General features: G+C 43.1%; 2 protein-coding genes and 1 long non-coding RNA gene across 3 annotated transcripts in view; 1 reads left to right on the top strand and 2 right to left on the bottom strand.

The window, feature by feature from the left end:
- Positions 1-11315, top strand: part of lancl2 (LanC lantibiotic synthetase component C-like 2 (bacterial)) — a 105731-nt gene extending 94416 nt beyond the window's left edge. Inside the window, exon 11 of the mRNA XM_051940820.1 lies at positions 10247-11315. The gene's annotated coding sequence lies outside the window, so the exon portion shown is untranslated. The remainder of the gene's footprint in view (positions 1-10246) is intronic.
- A 33-nt stretch (positions 11316-11348) lies between these two features.
- On the bottom strand, positions 11349-14590 carry LOC127531419 (uncharacterized). Its single transcript, XR_007938541.1, has 2 exons — positions 13702-14590; positions 11349-11646 (listed from the first exon to the last, which is right to left on the bottom strand). It is a non-coding gene; the product is annotated as an uncharacterized LOC127531419 (long non-coding RNA).
- Positions 14591-14932: 342 nt separating this feature from the next.
- vopp1b (VOPP1 WW domain binding protein b) overlaps positions 14933-16362 on the bottom strand; it is a 60127-nt gene continuing 58697 nt past the window's right edge. Inside the window, exon 5 of the mRNA XM_022208057.2 lies at positions 14933-15416. Coding sequence (XP_022063749.1) covers positions 15211-15416 — 206 coding nt within the window. The 3' untranslated portion in view covers positions 14933-15210. The remainder of the gene's footprint in view (positions 15417-16362) is intronic.

Genomic DNA, 16362 nt, shown 5'->3' on the forward strand with positions numbered 1-16362 from the left:
CAAATAGAGTCACTTGAGGTATACTAAAGCACATTTGGACAAGCCAGCTTCATTTTGGAATAAGGTGCTGTGGACTGATGAACCATTTTCCCATCACTCGTGAACAAGATCCCGAGGTACTTAAACTCTTTCGCTTGGGGAAGCAACTCCCCCCCAACCCGGAGGGAGCAATCCACCGGTTTCTGGTGGAGAACCATGGCCTCGGACTTGGAGTTGCTGATCCGCATCCCTGCCGCTTCACACTCGGCTGCAAACCGCTCCAGTGCGTGCTGGAGGTCACGGTCTGAGGACGCCAACAAAACCACATCATCCGCAAAAAGCAGAGATGCGATCCTGAGGCTCCCAAACCGAAAACCCTCCCCACCATGACTGCGCCTTAAAATCCTGTCCATGAAAACCACAAACAGGATTGGAGACAAGGGGCAGCCCTGACAGAGTCTAACACCCACCGGAAACGTGTCTGACTTAGTGCAGAGTATGCGGACACAGCTCTCACTTTGGCCGTACAGGGACCGAACGGCTCGTAGCAACGAGCCCGGGACTCTATACTCCCGCAGTGCCCCCCACAAAGCCCCTCGGGGGACACGGTCATAGATCTTCTCCAGATCTACAAAACACATGTGGACTGGCAGGTCAAACTCCCATGACCCCCTCAGCAGCTCCACAAGAGCTGATCCGCTGGTCCACGACCGGGACGGAATCCGCATTGCTCCTCCTGAATCCGAGGTTCGACTACCGGTTGGATCCTCCCTTCCAGCACCCGAGAGTAAACTTTCCCGGGAAGGCTGAGAAGTGTGATACGGTAGTTCGCACACACTCTCCGGTCCCCCTTTTTAAAAATGGGGACCACCACCCTGGTCTGCCACTCCACAGGTACTGTATCCGATGCCCACGCGACATTGTATAGACGTGTCAACCAAGACAGTCCAACAATGTCCAGAGCCTTCAGCATCTCAGGGCGAATCTCATCCACACCTGGCGCCTTGCCACCGAGGAGCTTCTTAACTACCTCGGCGACCTCTGCCACGGATATGGACGAAGATCCCCCCGAGTCTTCAGGCTCTGCCCCCTCCATAGAGGACGTGTTTACCGGTTTCAGGAGTTCCTCGAAGTGCTCTTTCCACCGCTCGACGATATGCCCAGTTCTCCACCCCGACTGTACACAGCCTGAGCGAAGCCCTGCCTCCCCTTCCTGAGGCGTCGAATGGTTTGCCAGAACTTCCCCGAGGCAGACCGAAAGTCCTTCTCCATGGCCTCCCCTAACTCCTCCCACACCCGAGTTTTAGCTTCCACAACTGCCACAGCTGCCACCCTTTTGGCCAGCCAGTACCTGTCAGCTGCTTCGGGAGACCCCTGAGCCAACCAGGCTCGAAAAGTCTCCTTTTTCAGCCTGACGGCCTCCCTCACCGCTGGTGTCCACCAGCGGGTCTTTGGATTGCCGCCACGACAGGCACCAGTGACCTTCAGACCACAGCTCCGAGCAGCTGCTTCAGCAATGGAGGCTTTGGACATGGACCACTTAGAATCCATGTTCCCAACCTCCCCCGGGATGCAGGAGAAACTCTTCCGGATGGGAAGGAGCTCTGCACCTCTCTTCACCTGAGTGTCCAAAACATACGGCCGCAGGTCTGATGATACGACTATAAAGTCGATCATCGACCTTTGGCCTAAGGTGCTCTGGTACCAAGTACACTTATGAGCAACCTTATGCTCGAACATGGTGTTTGTTATGGACAATCTATGACTAGCACAGAAGTCCAATAACAAAACACCACTCGGGTTCAGATCGGGGAGGCCGTTCCTCCCAATCACTCCCTTCCAGGTTTCTCCATCATTGCCCACGTGAGCGTTGAAGTCTCCCAGAAGAACTATGGAATCCCCGGGCGGTACCCCTTCCAGGACACCACCCAGAGACTCTAAGAAGGCCGAATACTCTGAACTGCTGTTCGGCGCATACGCACAGGCAACAGTCAGAGTTTTCCCCTCTGCAACACGAAGTCGCAGAAAGGTGACCCTCTTGTTCTCCGGGGAGAACTCCACCAAAGCGGCGCTCAGCCGGGGGCTTCTGAGTATCCCCACACCCGCCCGGCGCCTCTCAGTTTGGGTAACTCCGGAGTAGGAGAGAGTCCAACCCCTCTCCAGGATTCTGGTTCCAGAACCTTTGCTGTGCGTGGAGGTGAGCCCAACTATATCTAGCCGGTATCTCTCCACCTCCCGCACCACCTCAGGTTCCTTTCCCGCCAGTGAGGTGACGTTCCACGTCCCCAGAGCTAGTCTACGCCACCAGTTGGCGGCATGCCCAGGTGCCCGCTCCTGCCTACTGCCCGGTGAACATAGCACCCGACCCCGACTTCCTACCCTGTTGGTGGTGGGCCTACTGGACGGTGGCCCCTTGTTACTTCTTCGGGCTGTGCCCGACCGAGCCCCACGGGACCCCAAGGCTTGGCCATCAGACGCTCTTCGACGAGCCCCCTACCAGGCCTGGCTCCAGGGGAAGGCCCCGGTTTCCCTAACCCAGGCGAGGTAGCGGCTTCACCATATTCTCTTTTCATCGAGGTCTTCTGAATTGGTGCGGCGGATTGGTGCGGCGTCAGCAGTAATGCGGGCTTTGTACCGAACTGTCGTGGTGAAGAGGGAGCTGAGTGGTAAGGCAAAGCTCTCGATTTACCAGTCCATCTACGTTCCAACCCTCACCTATGGTCATGAGCTTTGGGTAGTGACCGAAAGAACAAGATCGCGGATACAAGGGGCCGAAATGAACTTCCTCCGTAGGGTGGCTGGGCTCAGCCTTAGAGATAAGGTGAGGAGCTCAGACATCCGGAGGGAGCTCGGAGCAGAGCCGCTGCTCCTTCGCATCGAAAGGAGCCAGTTGAGGTGGTTTGGCCATCTGATTTGGATGCCTCCAGGGAGACTTCCTTTGGAGGTTTTCCGAGCACGTCCGTCTGGGAGGAGACCCCGGGGTAGACCCAGAACTCGCTGGAGGGATTATATATCTCGTCTGGCCTGGGAACGCCTTGGGATCCCCCAGGAAGAGCTGGAAAGCGTTGCTGGCGGGAGGGACGTCTGGAATGACCTGCTTCGCCTGCTGCCTCCGTGACCCGGCCCCGGATAAGCGGAAGAAAATGAATGGATGGATGGATGGATGGATGGACTAATGAACCTAAAATTGAGTTATTTGGACATAACAAAGGGCGGTATGCATGGTGGATGAAGAACACAGCATTCCAAGATAAACACTTGCTACCCACAGTAAAATTTGGTGGTGGTTCCATCATGCTGTGGGGCTGTGTGGCCAGTGCAGGTACTGGCAATCTTGTTAAACTGGAATCCATGTTTGTATGGATTCCAGTCAAGCTGGCAGCCAACATTGTTGGCAGCTGATTCTTGCCAACAATGTTCAAGAATCAGTGACAAAGTTGAAGTTGCGCCGTGGCTGGATACTTCAACAAGACAACGACCCTAAACACTGCTCAAATTCGGACGCAAGATCACGTGACCTGCAGATGGCGAAGCAGGGCTAAAACCTGGGCTCCGCTCTCAATCCGCCTATTTTCCTACTTTTATAATAGCAAACAAGAGCTAGTGGTACCAGTTTGCCTGCAATGTCAAGGCAGACAAAACTGTTTCACTCGCGGGAGGAAGAACGCTCACCAACTAAAAAGAAGTTTAAAGAAACCTCGCTGATGTCGAAGGCAGAACTCGACGAGGCTATGCTAGCTGCGGCTAAGCTAGCCCTTAGCGAACAGAGGCTGGAACTACATGAGCTGGTCAAGACGTCTGTTGGAGAAGCTATAGAAAATACCTTCACACCACAAATAACTGAACTGCGAACTCAACTCAAGATAGCTTGTGACAGAATTTCGTCCATCGGTTGTCAGATTGAACGGCAGGAGCAATCCATAAAACAACTAGAGACTAGATGTGACAACATCCAAGCCTCAGCTCGCTCTGACAAAGCAACTGTGCGGGGTTTACAAGTACTCGTGACTGAGCTTACCTCTAAACTGGCTGACATGGAGGACAGAAGTCGCCGATCGAACCTCCGCCTCATTGGTCTGGCAGAGGGCGCAGAAGGAGGAGATGCCGTCTCCTTTCTAGAGACTAACATCCCGAAGTGGCTCCCAGCACTAAGTCAACCGGCAATCAAGATAGAGAGAGCACATCGGGTGTACTCACGTAATGGCAAAAGCGATAAACCCCACACCTTAATCTTCAAACTTCTGAACTACCGGGACAGACAGCGGATCCTGCAAGGTGCGCGAGATGCTGCCTCCATCAAACACGGTGAAAGCAAGATCAGCTTCTACCCTGACTACAGCCTGGAAACCTCAAAGAAAAGAAAGGCTTTTTCCGACGCCAAGAAGAAACTAACTTCCAAAGGAATACGGTGCTTTCTACGCTTCCCAGCCATACTTAAAATAACCCACCGCCGCCGAGATCTGGAATTCCACTCCCCGGAGGAGGCTGAGCGCTTCCTACAATCGCTTGGATCGTCAGAGACCACCGACACCCTGCAGAACCTACCTGACCCAAGATGACAGCCCTGCTCTGGAAGACGACATGGATATTACATCTCCACGACCAACTTCACAAGATCTCGCCTCCTAGATGAACTTTTTTTCCCCACCTGCCTTGATGTTAACAGACATTCAGGTATGCCAAAGCCTCAGTTATGTTCAGAGAAAATTGTATATTGTAGCTGATTGTGTACTTCGCTTTACAACGTTTTAAGTCACGGAATATTAATCAGCCAGACTCCACTTCAGGCTGCCACTTTATTTATTTTAATACGTTTGTTATTTGTTATCTTAAATATGAGTCACAGGTAGACAGCGCATCGCTATATGAGAGTCACGTATCTTACTGTTCTCTACCATAAAACCAAACCTTGCGGTTTTCCCATTCTGTGTATATAGTTTCATTGTTGGTTGTATTTTTATGTTTTATGGCAGATCACATGTATCGTTTGTTCAGTTTTGTGTGCAGGACATCATCGGTTGTTGAATTGCTGTGGATTTATCTGGTTATGTGGCATTGTGTGATCCGATACTTTGATATATTTCTTTATTATGGTTGATCTGAACGTCTTTAGCTGGAACGTGCGCGGCTTGAACAGCCCCATTAAACGAACACGGTGCCTTCAATTTCTGCACCACAATGTCGATCTTGCCCTCATTCAGGAATCTCATTTGAAGCAAGAGGATGTCCACCGCTTTCAAAATAGGCGATTCAAAATCATAGCCTTCTCCTGTGCAAATAATAAATCCAAGGGCGTTGTAATATTAGTTAAAAGATATTCCCAGCTAACAGTACATTTAACTGGAAAGGATACAAATGGCCGCTTTGCCTATGCCATCGTTAGCATAAGTAGCAAGAAAATTCTTTTCGCATCAATTTACTCTCCAAATGACTTTGATGCTGACTTTCTCAATGGTATATCAAACACCCTGCTCTCTTTTGTCGACTGTAGTTTGTTTATAAGGGGAGATTTTAATGCTACTGTCAACCCACTACTGGATAGGTCACCAGCTTCTAACTGTTTTCCTTCCTCCACTGTTGCCTTAAATCAGTTTATCACAGAGTTAAATTTGACGGATGTTTGGCGAATTAAAAACACTGACACTAAAGCCTATAGTTTTTATTCGGCTCCTCATAAGTCGCTGTCTCGAATTGACTACATATTAGTTAGCTCTAGTTTGCTTGACCAGATCTGTGAGTCGGATATATTACCCAGATTAATATCTGATCACTCCCCAACTCAATGTCGTATCAAACCACCATCGTCGCCTCCCAAATTCCGGCGATGGCGTTTTAACGACTCCTTATTATCCAATAGTGAATTTATTGAGAACCTTCGAACAGAATTACAAGAATTTATCAGTTTAAATCAGACTGAATACTGTAATCCACAAGTAATATGGGAGACCACAAAATGTTTCTTAAGAGGGTTTTGTATTGCATACTCCTCTAAATTAAAATCACGGAGTGTTGAAAGGATGTCACAATTGGAATCTGAAATTAAAACACTAGAAAAACAGCAATCTGAATCCTTCAGTGAGAATGTAGATATCTCTCTGTCTGCTTTATGTGGTGAATATAATAGACATTACTTATCCAGAGCAGCTTTTATTGTACACAGGACTAGACAAAAATATTACTATCAGGGGGATAGACCCAGCCACTTGCTTGCATTGAGACTAAAAGAAAACGAATCCAAATCCTGCATTGACGTAATCCGAACAGCAGAGGGCAGCATAGCTACAGATCCTATAGTCATCAGCAATACATTTAAATCTTTCTATGCCAAACTATACTCATCGGAATCCACACTAGACAAAATGTCGTGCAAGACTTTTTTGAATAATCTTCATCTGCCTACATTAAATGACTCAGATGGGGCAGGTTTGGACAAATCAATCACATTATCTGAACTGCATGAGGCAGCAAGATCACTTAAGAGGGGAAAGTCACCAGGCATTGATGGCATCCCACCAGAGTTGTACCTAGCAATCTGGGATATTGTGGGCCCATTGATACTTGAATCTATTAACTTTGCTATTAAAAATGGATGTTTTCATAGGGACCAGAAATTAGCTATTATTCCATTACTACTAAAGAAAAACAAAGACCCTCTGGACTGCTCCAGTTTCAGGCCCATCTCACTAATTTGTGCGGATGTAAAAATCTTTGCAAAGGCTTTGGTCATGAGAATAGAACCCCTAGTAAACAAACTTGTTCATCATGACCAAACGGGGTTCATTAAAGGGAGGATGGCATCAGATAACCTAAGAAGGTTACTTCATATAATTGATCTAGCTGATTCCCCCCAGGAATCCATTGCAGTGTTCTCACTTGATGCCTTTAAGGCGTTCGATCGTCTCCGCTGTGACTACTTGTGGTTACTTTTAGAACACTACGGCTTTGGAACAACATTCATTGGGATGGTTAAGACTCTCTATTGCTCTCCAGCGGCCTCTGTGTTGACAGGTTTTTGCAAATCCCAACCCTTTGAACTCCAGCGAGGTACAAGGCAGGGGTGCCCCCTTTCTCCCTTATTATTTGCGCTCTCTTTAGAACCCCTTGCACAGGCTTGTCAGGCAAAGTCAGTCCATCCCCCCAATCACATTGTTTAGACACCTCTCATCACATCTCATTACTGGCTGACGACATACTTCTTTATCTCTCAAATATAAATAAAACAATCCCCCATGTGTTACAATTATTTGATAAATTTCATGATTTGTCTGGCTATAAGATTAATTGTCCGCATTAATGCCAATTGGCCCCTCGAAAGACAAGCTCCCCTTACCTTCATTTATTCCAATTGTGACTTCCTTTGTGTACCTAGGGATTAAAATAAGCGACTCCTTATCAGATATCCTGCGAGACAATTACTCTGAACTCACGCAAAAGATAACTGCCGATCTTCAAAGGTGGAGTTCTTTAAGAATCTCAAAGCAAGCAAGAGTTACTATTCTTAAAATGAACGTATTACCGCGTTTTAATTTCCTATTTTTTATGCTGCCTATGCAACCACCTAAATTTTTTTTAAAAAAATACACACTCACAATTTTCTACATTTATTTGGGCGGGCAAACAGGCAAGGATTCGTTTCTCGACACTACAACGGCCTAAAGTAGAGGGTGGACTAGCCGTCCCTGATTTAAAACTTTACTTCCTTGCCTTCCAGATCCGATCAGAGCATGTCTGGATGGATCCGGAATCCTGGATTCCATGGCAACCGATAGAAGCTAGGTTGACCTATCCCAACCGACTTATAGATATACCTTTCATGCAGATAGGACGGAAAAGTACACTAAGATATGGTATTATTCTGTCCTCTACCTTGGGAGTCTGGCGTAATGCTGAAAAGATACTGGGTGGTTCATTCAAACTAACTTTGTCCTCTCCTTTATGGAACAACCCTTGTTTAACATCGGGCAAGCATCCCTTTACATCTCCTACATGGTCATCCAAAGGCATCCACACAGTTAATGACATTTGCGATAATGGCTCCTTACGCACGTTCCAAGACCTCCAGCACCAGTATGATCTCCCAGGTTCTTCCTTTTTCCTTTATCTCCAGCTCAGATCCGCAATGAAAGCTTAAGGAGTGCCCTGGCACCCAGTACGTTCACATCCCCTATCTACTCATATCTCTCTTGGTAGCCTCTCACGAGGCCTGGTAACAAAACTGTACAACCTTCTGATGAGGAACTCCATGAAGCCTCTCTCTGTTATGTCAATATGGGATCGAGAACTAAAATCATTGGGTGTGGAACCTGACTGGAAGGAGATATGGAACAATCTACCATCAACATCTAAGTGTTTGGCGCACCAATTAATTCATTATAAGATGATCCATAAAGCATACACAACACCATATATACGTTTTAAAATGAATATCTCTCAAAGTCCACAATGCATACTTTGCCAGAATGCCACAGGTACCTTTCTTCATATGTTTTGGGAATGCCCAACTATAAGTACTTTTTGGAAACATGTTGTTGAGATGTTATCTAAGTTTCTTGATACTACTTTTGTATTAGACCCTTGTTTCTGTTTATTGAATGATGATTCCTCAATTGAGCTTTCTCTTCGTGAAAAACGTCTGGCATTTGCTGGCTTCACAGCTGCCAAAAAGACAATCCTCCAGCTGTGGTTTAAACCTGATATTAATGTAAAATGTCACTGGATCAGATCCTTGCTGGACATTGCATCATTAGAGGAGACCACAGCTCGACTGAATAACGCCAGTTTATCCACGGTTAATGCATGGAAGGGACTTTGCTCGAGAATTAAGGACATTCTAACCAGTTAAAGTCTACTGAGATGTCTCTGCTATGTTTGATCATTTGCTTTGTTTTATTTGATCTGCCCTTTTTTGTTTTTGTTTGCTCTTATGTGCACTGTTAGGCCATATTTTGCTTGTACATGCTCTTTTGACAGTGCAAATAAAAAGTATAATCACAAAAACAACACTGCTCAAATTCTACTCAGGCATTCATGTAGAGGAACAAGTACAACGTTACGGAATGGCCGTCTCAGTCCCCAGACCTGAATATTATTGAAAATCTGTGGTATGATTTAATGCGGGCTGTCCATGCTCGGAAACCATCAAACCTGACTGAACAGGAGATGTTTTGTAAAGAAGAAAGGTCAAAAATACTTTCAACCAGAATCCAGACCCTCATTGGAAGCTATAGGAAGTGTTTAGAGGCTGTTTTTTCTGCAAAAGGAGGATCTACTGAATATTGATGTAATTTTTCTGTTGCGGTGTCCAAATTTATGCACCTGCTTACTTTTGTTTAAATAATTATTGCACACTTTCTGTAAATCCTATAAATTTCATTTCATTTCTCAAACATCATTGTGTTCGTCTGCTATATGATATATTTAACTGAAATTGCTGATCCGAACAACCATTGATTTATAAAGGAAAATCTTGAAAATTATCAGGGGTGCCCAAACTTTTGCATACCACTGTATAACGGCTGAACAGAAAGTTCAGAAAGTTCTTCCCAACTCTATTGCAGAAGTTCCTATAAATGTGTGACATTTGTCACTGTTGTAGCAACCGGACCTCATGACGCCCGAAGGCCTTAAAACGGATCGCTCAGTCTTCTAACCCAATGAATGTGGCGACAAACAAGATGAAGCTTTGGGTGAAACATTCTGGTTGGATGCTTTGAAGACAGGAAACAGCGAGAACCGTGGAGGTCTCTGGTACTGATGGAGCTCTGGAGACTTTTCTTACCTGAACTCTTTGACTGTTACTTTGATCTGCTTTCTTCAGGTTTTATCGGTTCCTTTACCTCACGCTGTCGGTCAAAACACCAAAACTGATTCAGGAGTGAAGAAATTGCTTTCTCTCTTCAGTTCATCACCAAACCAGGTCCATTCAAGGTTCAACGTTACTTTATATTAAAGTAATATATTAATAAAGTAACATTGAACCTAGAATGTACCTGGTTTGGGATGAACTGAACAGAAGAGTGCAAGCTAAACAACCTACAAATGTCACACATTTATGGGGTGGGTACATTTGTTTTGCACAAAAAAATGAGAGCATTTGGCATTCCATAACAAAATACATATTGAACCTGTTGGGGTTTAAGTCTAGAGACTGTGCTGTCCACTCCATGTTTTCAAGCTTACCACCTTGTTCTTTTTTTCCGAAGGTAGTTCTGGCATAGTTTGGACATAAGGTTTTGGACTTATGTTTTGGGTCATTATCTTGCTCTAGGAACATACCAGAGGGGACTGCATGGTGTTGGAGAATGCTGTGGTAGCCGTTTTGGCTCAGGATACCGCTCACTCTCCAAGTCACTGACCCTGGATCCAGCAAAACAGCACCAAACTGCTTCCTCCTCCATGTTTGACAGTTGATGTCACTCTGAGGAACCATCCTTTCACCTACTCAATGGCGTACAAAAATCCTGGGTGATTAACGAAAGATTTCAAATTTTGATTCATCAAAATTTACCTTTTTCCAGTCTTCAGCAGTCCATTAGTGAATGGAGACTGGATGGAGATTTCATGGCTCAGGCAAGCCTCTTTTTCTTATTTTGAATTCTTTAGCAATCGTTTTCTTGCTGCAGCAAGAACTTTGACCTGTCAAACCTGCATCTCGAAATCATCTCTTCATAATTCATTAATTCTCTTCATTAACCCTTAAACTGTGCTTGAAGCTGTTGTTCTGTGAGCCACCTATTACACAAGCTGATGACTTTTAGAAACTGGGGGAAACTGCGACAGGAAGAGGTCTGGAAGACAGAATCAAAAGACAAGTTTCTGAGTGCCTTTCGATGGGGAAGAAAACTCCACCTTGACTTTCTTCGCAATTTCTCTGTAGGAAAGTCCTACATTTATAAGTGCTATGATGGTCTGTCTCTCTTCTATTGTTAATTGCCTTTTCCTTGTTTTTTTAGAGCAATGCACTACTTTCTGCAGTACAATACTGTTCAAATAATGCTCTCAAGGGTATGGTGCCACGGAGTGTTCCAATACTACTTTTATGCAGACAGTAAATAATCAAGAAAAGTTGGGATTTGATAGCATCAACTTTCAAGGCTTGATCAACCTCCATTGCTTACACACCAGCTTTTTGTTGTTAACCCAGTTCTTGTTCACCGAAAATGGCTTTTTTTTTGTATAATTCTGAAATGCACATTATTTTTCAGTTTTGGATAACCTTTACCTTTGCATCATTTCAAGCTATTCATTGGATTTGAAGTACTTGAACTATTAATTTTTGAACTACTTGAACTATTGATGTTTTTTTTTAAAAAAATGAAACATTTGGGGTGTTCTAAACCTTTTGACTGGAAGTGTATTTTTAAAAAATATAAGGCAACATAAGAAAGTGTATTAAATAACTCAAGGATAATATATAGTACATTAATTTAGATACATTTGTAGCTTCAATCTAGACAATGATTCCCTCTCTGACTGCTTTGCTTCAGACAAAAAACAAACAAACAAAAGCTTTCCAAATGACAGAATCACACTTCTCACGCACTTGATTTACCGGATCGATGTTACAAAGACAACTTTCGTATGCTTGTTCTAGATTGTTTTAAACGTAATTCCTCATTTTTAAAACTTTGTTGCAGCAACTGAAAAAATTAACATGCTAAGACAAATCTTAAGGTGAAACATGTTCAAATGTTTTATGCAGGGAGGCCATGTGATGTACGGGTTAAAAATGATGAAGTGATGTTTCCTATTTTGGCACTGATCAGTCCAACAGGGCTGACAGATGAGGGCCCTGGATCACTGCTGCAGTTTCTAAAAAGCACAATCACTCTGTCAGCTACATTAGTCAAACAGCAGAATCACCGTCCACTTCTATTCTTCCTTGACGTGTTATTCAAAAGAATTTCATACAGTCGAAGACAAAATTACTATAAAATTTTAGCTTTTTTTTCAAAATTTTCTTTGATCCATTTTTAACAAAGGAGAGGATTTTTGAAATAACACTTCTAAACATTTTAGTTTTCTTCTGAAAGCATAAATTAATTGTTTTTTTTTTTTTTGCATACAATAACAGAATAGTTTTAGAAAAATGAAAAATTGCAAGGGTCAAGATAATAATATTGACCCTTGTAATTTTTCATTTTCCTTATGAGCTGACATTTTTATTGAGCCAAAGCACAAACCACTGTTGTGCAAACATGTGCTTTAACTTTGTAATTCCTTGATCTGTTTAGCAGCACTTTGGAGTTTTTTGAAAAAAAAAGAAAGCATTTTATAGTGGGGCTAATAATTTTGTCTTCGACTGTATCTGTTCATGCTGATGTCTTACTTCACCTTGGCATATTTTGAGAATTGTTTAGGTCAGTGTTAAATAAATAGAATGCAATATCACATCATGTCTGTGTTCATGCAGCAGCACCAAGAAGGAAAGTGGGGGAAACGAAAACTATGGTTTTAGTTTATATGCTGATTCTTAGTGGTATGTGACAGTGAGAGTACCATTAGCCAAAAAGCCAGTAATGCTTCATCAGTTGCTTGTACATATGTAAAGAGAAAACAATTTTTAAGGTTGCATTGCTGTGCCAGTAGTACAAAATACTACATTCACATTCATAGCACCTCAATAACTACATTATTTTTAAGTTTAACAATAGAATATTTCCTCTGAAAAACAATCAAAAGTAAGGGAGAGCTATATTGAAAATACTGGCCCAAAGTAGAAACTGAATGAATAAATAGGTGAAATCTGATTTTCAGTCAATCAGCCTAATTGTATGAACCAGGTCATTATTAAAAATGAGAATCAATAAAGGTTAAATAAATAAATAAACATGATTATAAAATGACTTGTCTGCTTTACTGGCTGACTTCAGTCTGCTGGGGAGAAGAAGAATATTGGAATATGATAACTGCAATGGCAAAAGACACTGTCAAAACTGAGTATGCCATCAAAAATGAAGGGGACATTCTGAAAAAAATGTAAATTTGAATCTCAGCAACGAATGTCGTCCTGTCTTTTACTGCATTAAATTACAGTAAATTTGTACTGTTAGTTTCCAATTTTAAATGAGAGCAAATGTGACATTTATTTCCCATAGACCAGTGAGACAGCAGCAGCATACAGAACCACGTGTGTGGACATCTTACTAAAAATTTGCATGTGACTCTAGAACAGGGGTGACAATCCACCTTAACACCTTGAAATGAAGCCATCATTGCTGCTTGTAGGAGAATGAGCCCACCACTGCTGAAGGTGCTCATTCTGTCATTACATAACTGGACTACACATTCTGTAATATATAAAATGGATTAGATGCTGGGTAAAAAATGAGTCAATGTCATTCCTAAAATTATTTTTAACAGCCATTTATTCTTTGAAATGGCATTCCTTTTAATGTGTTTTTATAATTATATATTTTTATTTTAAGGTTTGGATGAAACTATTTATTAACAGTTCTTAGGATAGCCATTACTGTATCCAGCATTTTACAGTTTTTCTCAATTGCTAAAACACTTAAACTCTATTGTCTGAACCAAATTATCAGTTGCCTGTACCCACTTATTGAATCAGTCACTCTTTTGGCAAAACCATAAGTACTTTTCACCCGTTTAGACATATCTTGTCAACACATTGTCATTGTGATGTACCTGTGTTGCAAAAATGGTGAGCACAGGTGGCAAAAGTCAAACACAGTTTAATCTCAGGTGTCACCGGTTGAACACAACAACTCAAAATTGATCACACTTGTGGCTAATGATGTGAGGGTACATATAAGCCAGAGCACTGGTGTGTGAGGCACTACAATGGACAGAAATCTAAGAAGAGGAGCATGGGTTTTTTTCCCCTTTTGCCTGGCCAGAGAAAATGTGTCCTGTGATGTAGATGAAGTCCTGTGGCCTGAGCCAGTACAGAGAAATGATGCTGTGGCAGAGTAATGCACTTCTTTTCTTTGCACTACATTTGTAAATTTTTGTGCTTTATTTTTAAATACAAGTGCTACATGTAAATGCACTGGATTTCAGTTTTTTTTGCAAATTCTTTTTTCTACGTAAGTGTTACAAATGCCCAGGTATTTTGTTTTGCAACATGCATTTAGCCTAAATAAACATTTATTTCTACCGCTTCATGTCCTGAGCATTGTGTTTTCCTTTTTCTATGTAGTGTTTAGTGACTGCTCCGTAGAGTATTTAATTTCGATTGACATGAGGCATGTTTTGACAGTATAGTTCAGCTTTGAGCACAGATTGAACTGTTTTGGGGTGAAAGTTTGGTTTTGCAAGAAGAGTCAGAGGTTTTGTGAATGTAGCTTGAAAATTGGGTTTTGTGTTCACAGTTTAGGGAAAAGGAGAGCAGCTTTCCAGGAATGTGTCTTAGCAATCGAGAAAAACTGTAAATTACAGAGAGTGTCCATGTTCTAGTCTGCACAGCATTGTAGTTGCAATGTGAGGTGAAGGAGACAGGTAACAGTGAGTGCACTAAAACCTCAGCTGACCAGGTCTTCAGCTGAAACAAGGCTGGCATGGCCACTGTATGTGTTTTGTGGATCATACGATCCACAAAAATCGAGAGTTAATGAAGCACTCCAGATGAAGGTAGGTGTGTGTGTGTGTGTGTGTGTGTGTGTGTGTGTGTGTGTGTGTGTGTGTGTGTGTGTGTGTTCTTGTACTTGCTACATGGTGAGTACCATTTTCTGCATTTAACTATCAAAGTGAGGACATTTTTACAAAGTGAGGACATTTTGGCCGGTCCTCACTTTGAAACAGCCATGTTTGAGGGTGAAGACTTGTTTTTAGAGAACAGGTATGAATTGAGGTTTGGTTAGGGTTAGGGTAAGGATTAAGTTTAGGCAATCAGTTGTGATGGTTAAGGTTAGGGTAAGGCTCTAGGAAATGCATTACGCCTATGGATGTCCTCACTAAGATAGAAGTACAAACGTGTGTGTGTGTGTGTGTGTGTGTGTGTGTGTGTGTGTGTGTGTGTGTGTGTGTGTGTGTGTGTGTGTGTGTGTGTGTGTCTCTCTCTCTTTTGGTCTTTTCCATGAACAGGAATTGTGATTTTCCAACTCTTACATCCACAAACAGCAATCGCCAAGCTGCAAACAATTGGCAAGTGTTCCTCTTGCGTCCTGAAAATTCAGCCTGAGGCCACTTTCTCTCATCAAGTTCCATATTGACAGTAATTGGTGCTATATAAATAAAATTAAATTGAATATCCTTAGTTCCTTGCAGATGTTATTTCTTGTCGCTGTTTTGAAATATTTGTTCGTAGGATGGCGGAGGGTGGTTGCAGTAGGATGGAGGTGGAGGGTAGGAACTCATTATCATATGTGCAGAGCCAGGCTGTGCCGGATACGCCGAGTGTGTCATGGAAACTCCTGGGTCACCTCCTGTCATCCCATTGACCCCAAAGCCCTGCATGCTCCCCAGCTGCTGGGAGACTACACAGAGAAGAAAAAATAGTCAGACCCATCCAAATTTCGTGCAAATTTTAACCAAATTCCAGGAAGGTCTGAAAAAAATGCACATTTTTCATCCTCAACTGAATATAAGGAGTCAGTTTACTGTAAGGGCTTTGCCATGTGTCTGTCTGAGGTGGAAAAGCTGGCATATCAATACATGGCATTTTTATAATAAAGCAAACAAGTGGATGGAAACACTTGAGAGATATATATGTCAGGGTAGAGACTGCGATTTGGTAGAATTGGAGTTTCTACCAGTAGAGTTTGCGATTGTAATCTCTACTAGTAGAGATGGAACTTTAAATCTGACCCCTGCCCTGACCCCTGACCCTAACCTTAACTAACCCTGACCTTTAAATCTGACCCCTGCCCTGACCCCTGACCCTAACCTTAACTGACCCTGACCTTTTAATCTAACCCCTGCCCTGACCCCTGACCCTAACCTTAAAAGTCTAACCTTAGCCCTGACAAATCTCTACTGGTAGGATTGGAGTTTCTACTGGTAGAGATTGTGATCACAATCTCTACTGGTAGAGACTCCAATCGCAATCTCTACTGGTAGAAACTCCAATTCTACCAAATCGCAGTCTCTTCCATGATATATACATCTCATCCCATCTTTGCTACCTGGTTGATCCTGCCAGTAGCATATGCTTGTCTCAAAGATTAAGCCATGCAAGTCTAAGTACACACATATAGTGAAACTGCAAATGGCTCATTAAATCAGTTATGGTTCCATGGAAACACATGAGAGATATATACATCTCTCAAGTGTTTCCATCCATCTGTTTGTTTTATTACAAAAATGTCATGTATTGATATGGCAGCTTTTCCACCTCAGAATCACCATTCTCATTACAGCATTCTCTCACACAGCACATGTGGGTCATCTTATTCAACAGCATACAGCACATTCAACGACCTA

Source organism: Acanthochromis polyacanthus, chromosome 20, assembly GCF_021347895.1.
Source record: "Acanthochromis polyacanthus isolate Apoly-LR-REF ecotype Palm Island chromosome 20, KAUST_Apoly_ChrSc, whole genome shotgun sequence".
NCBI classification, from domain to species: domain Eukaryota; kingdom Metazoa; phylum Chordata; class Actinopteri; family Pomacentridae; genus Acanthochromis; species Acanthochromis polyacanthus.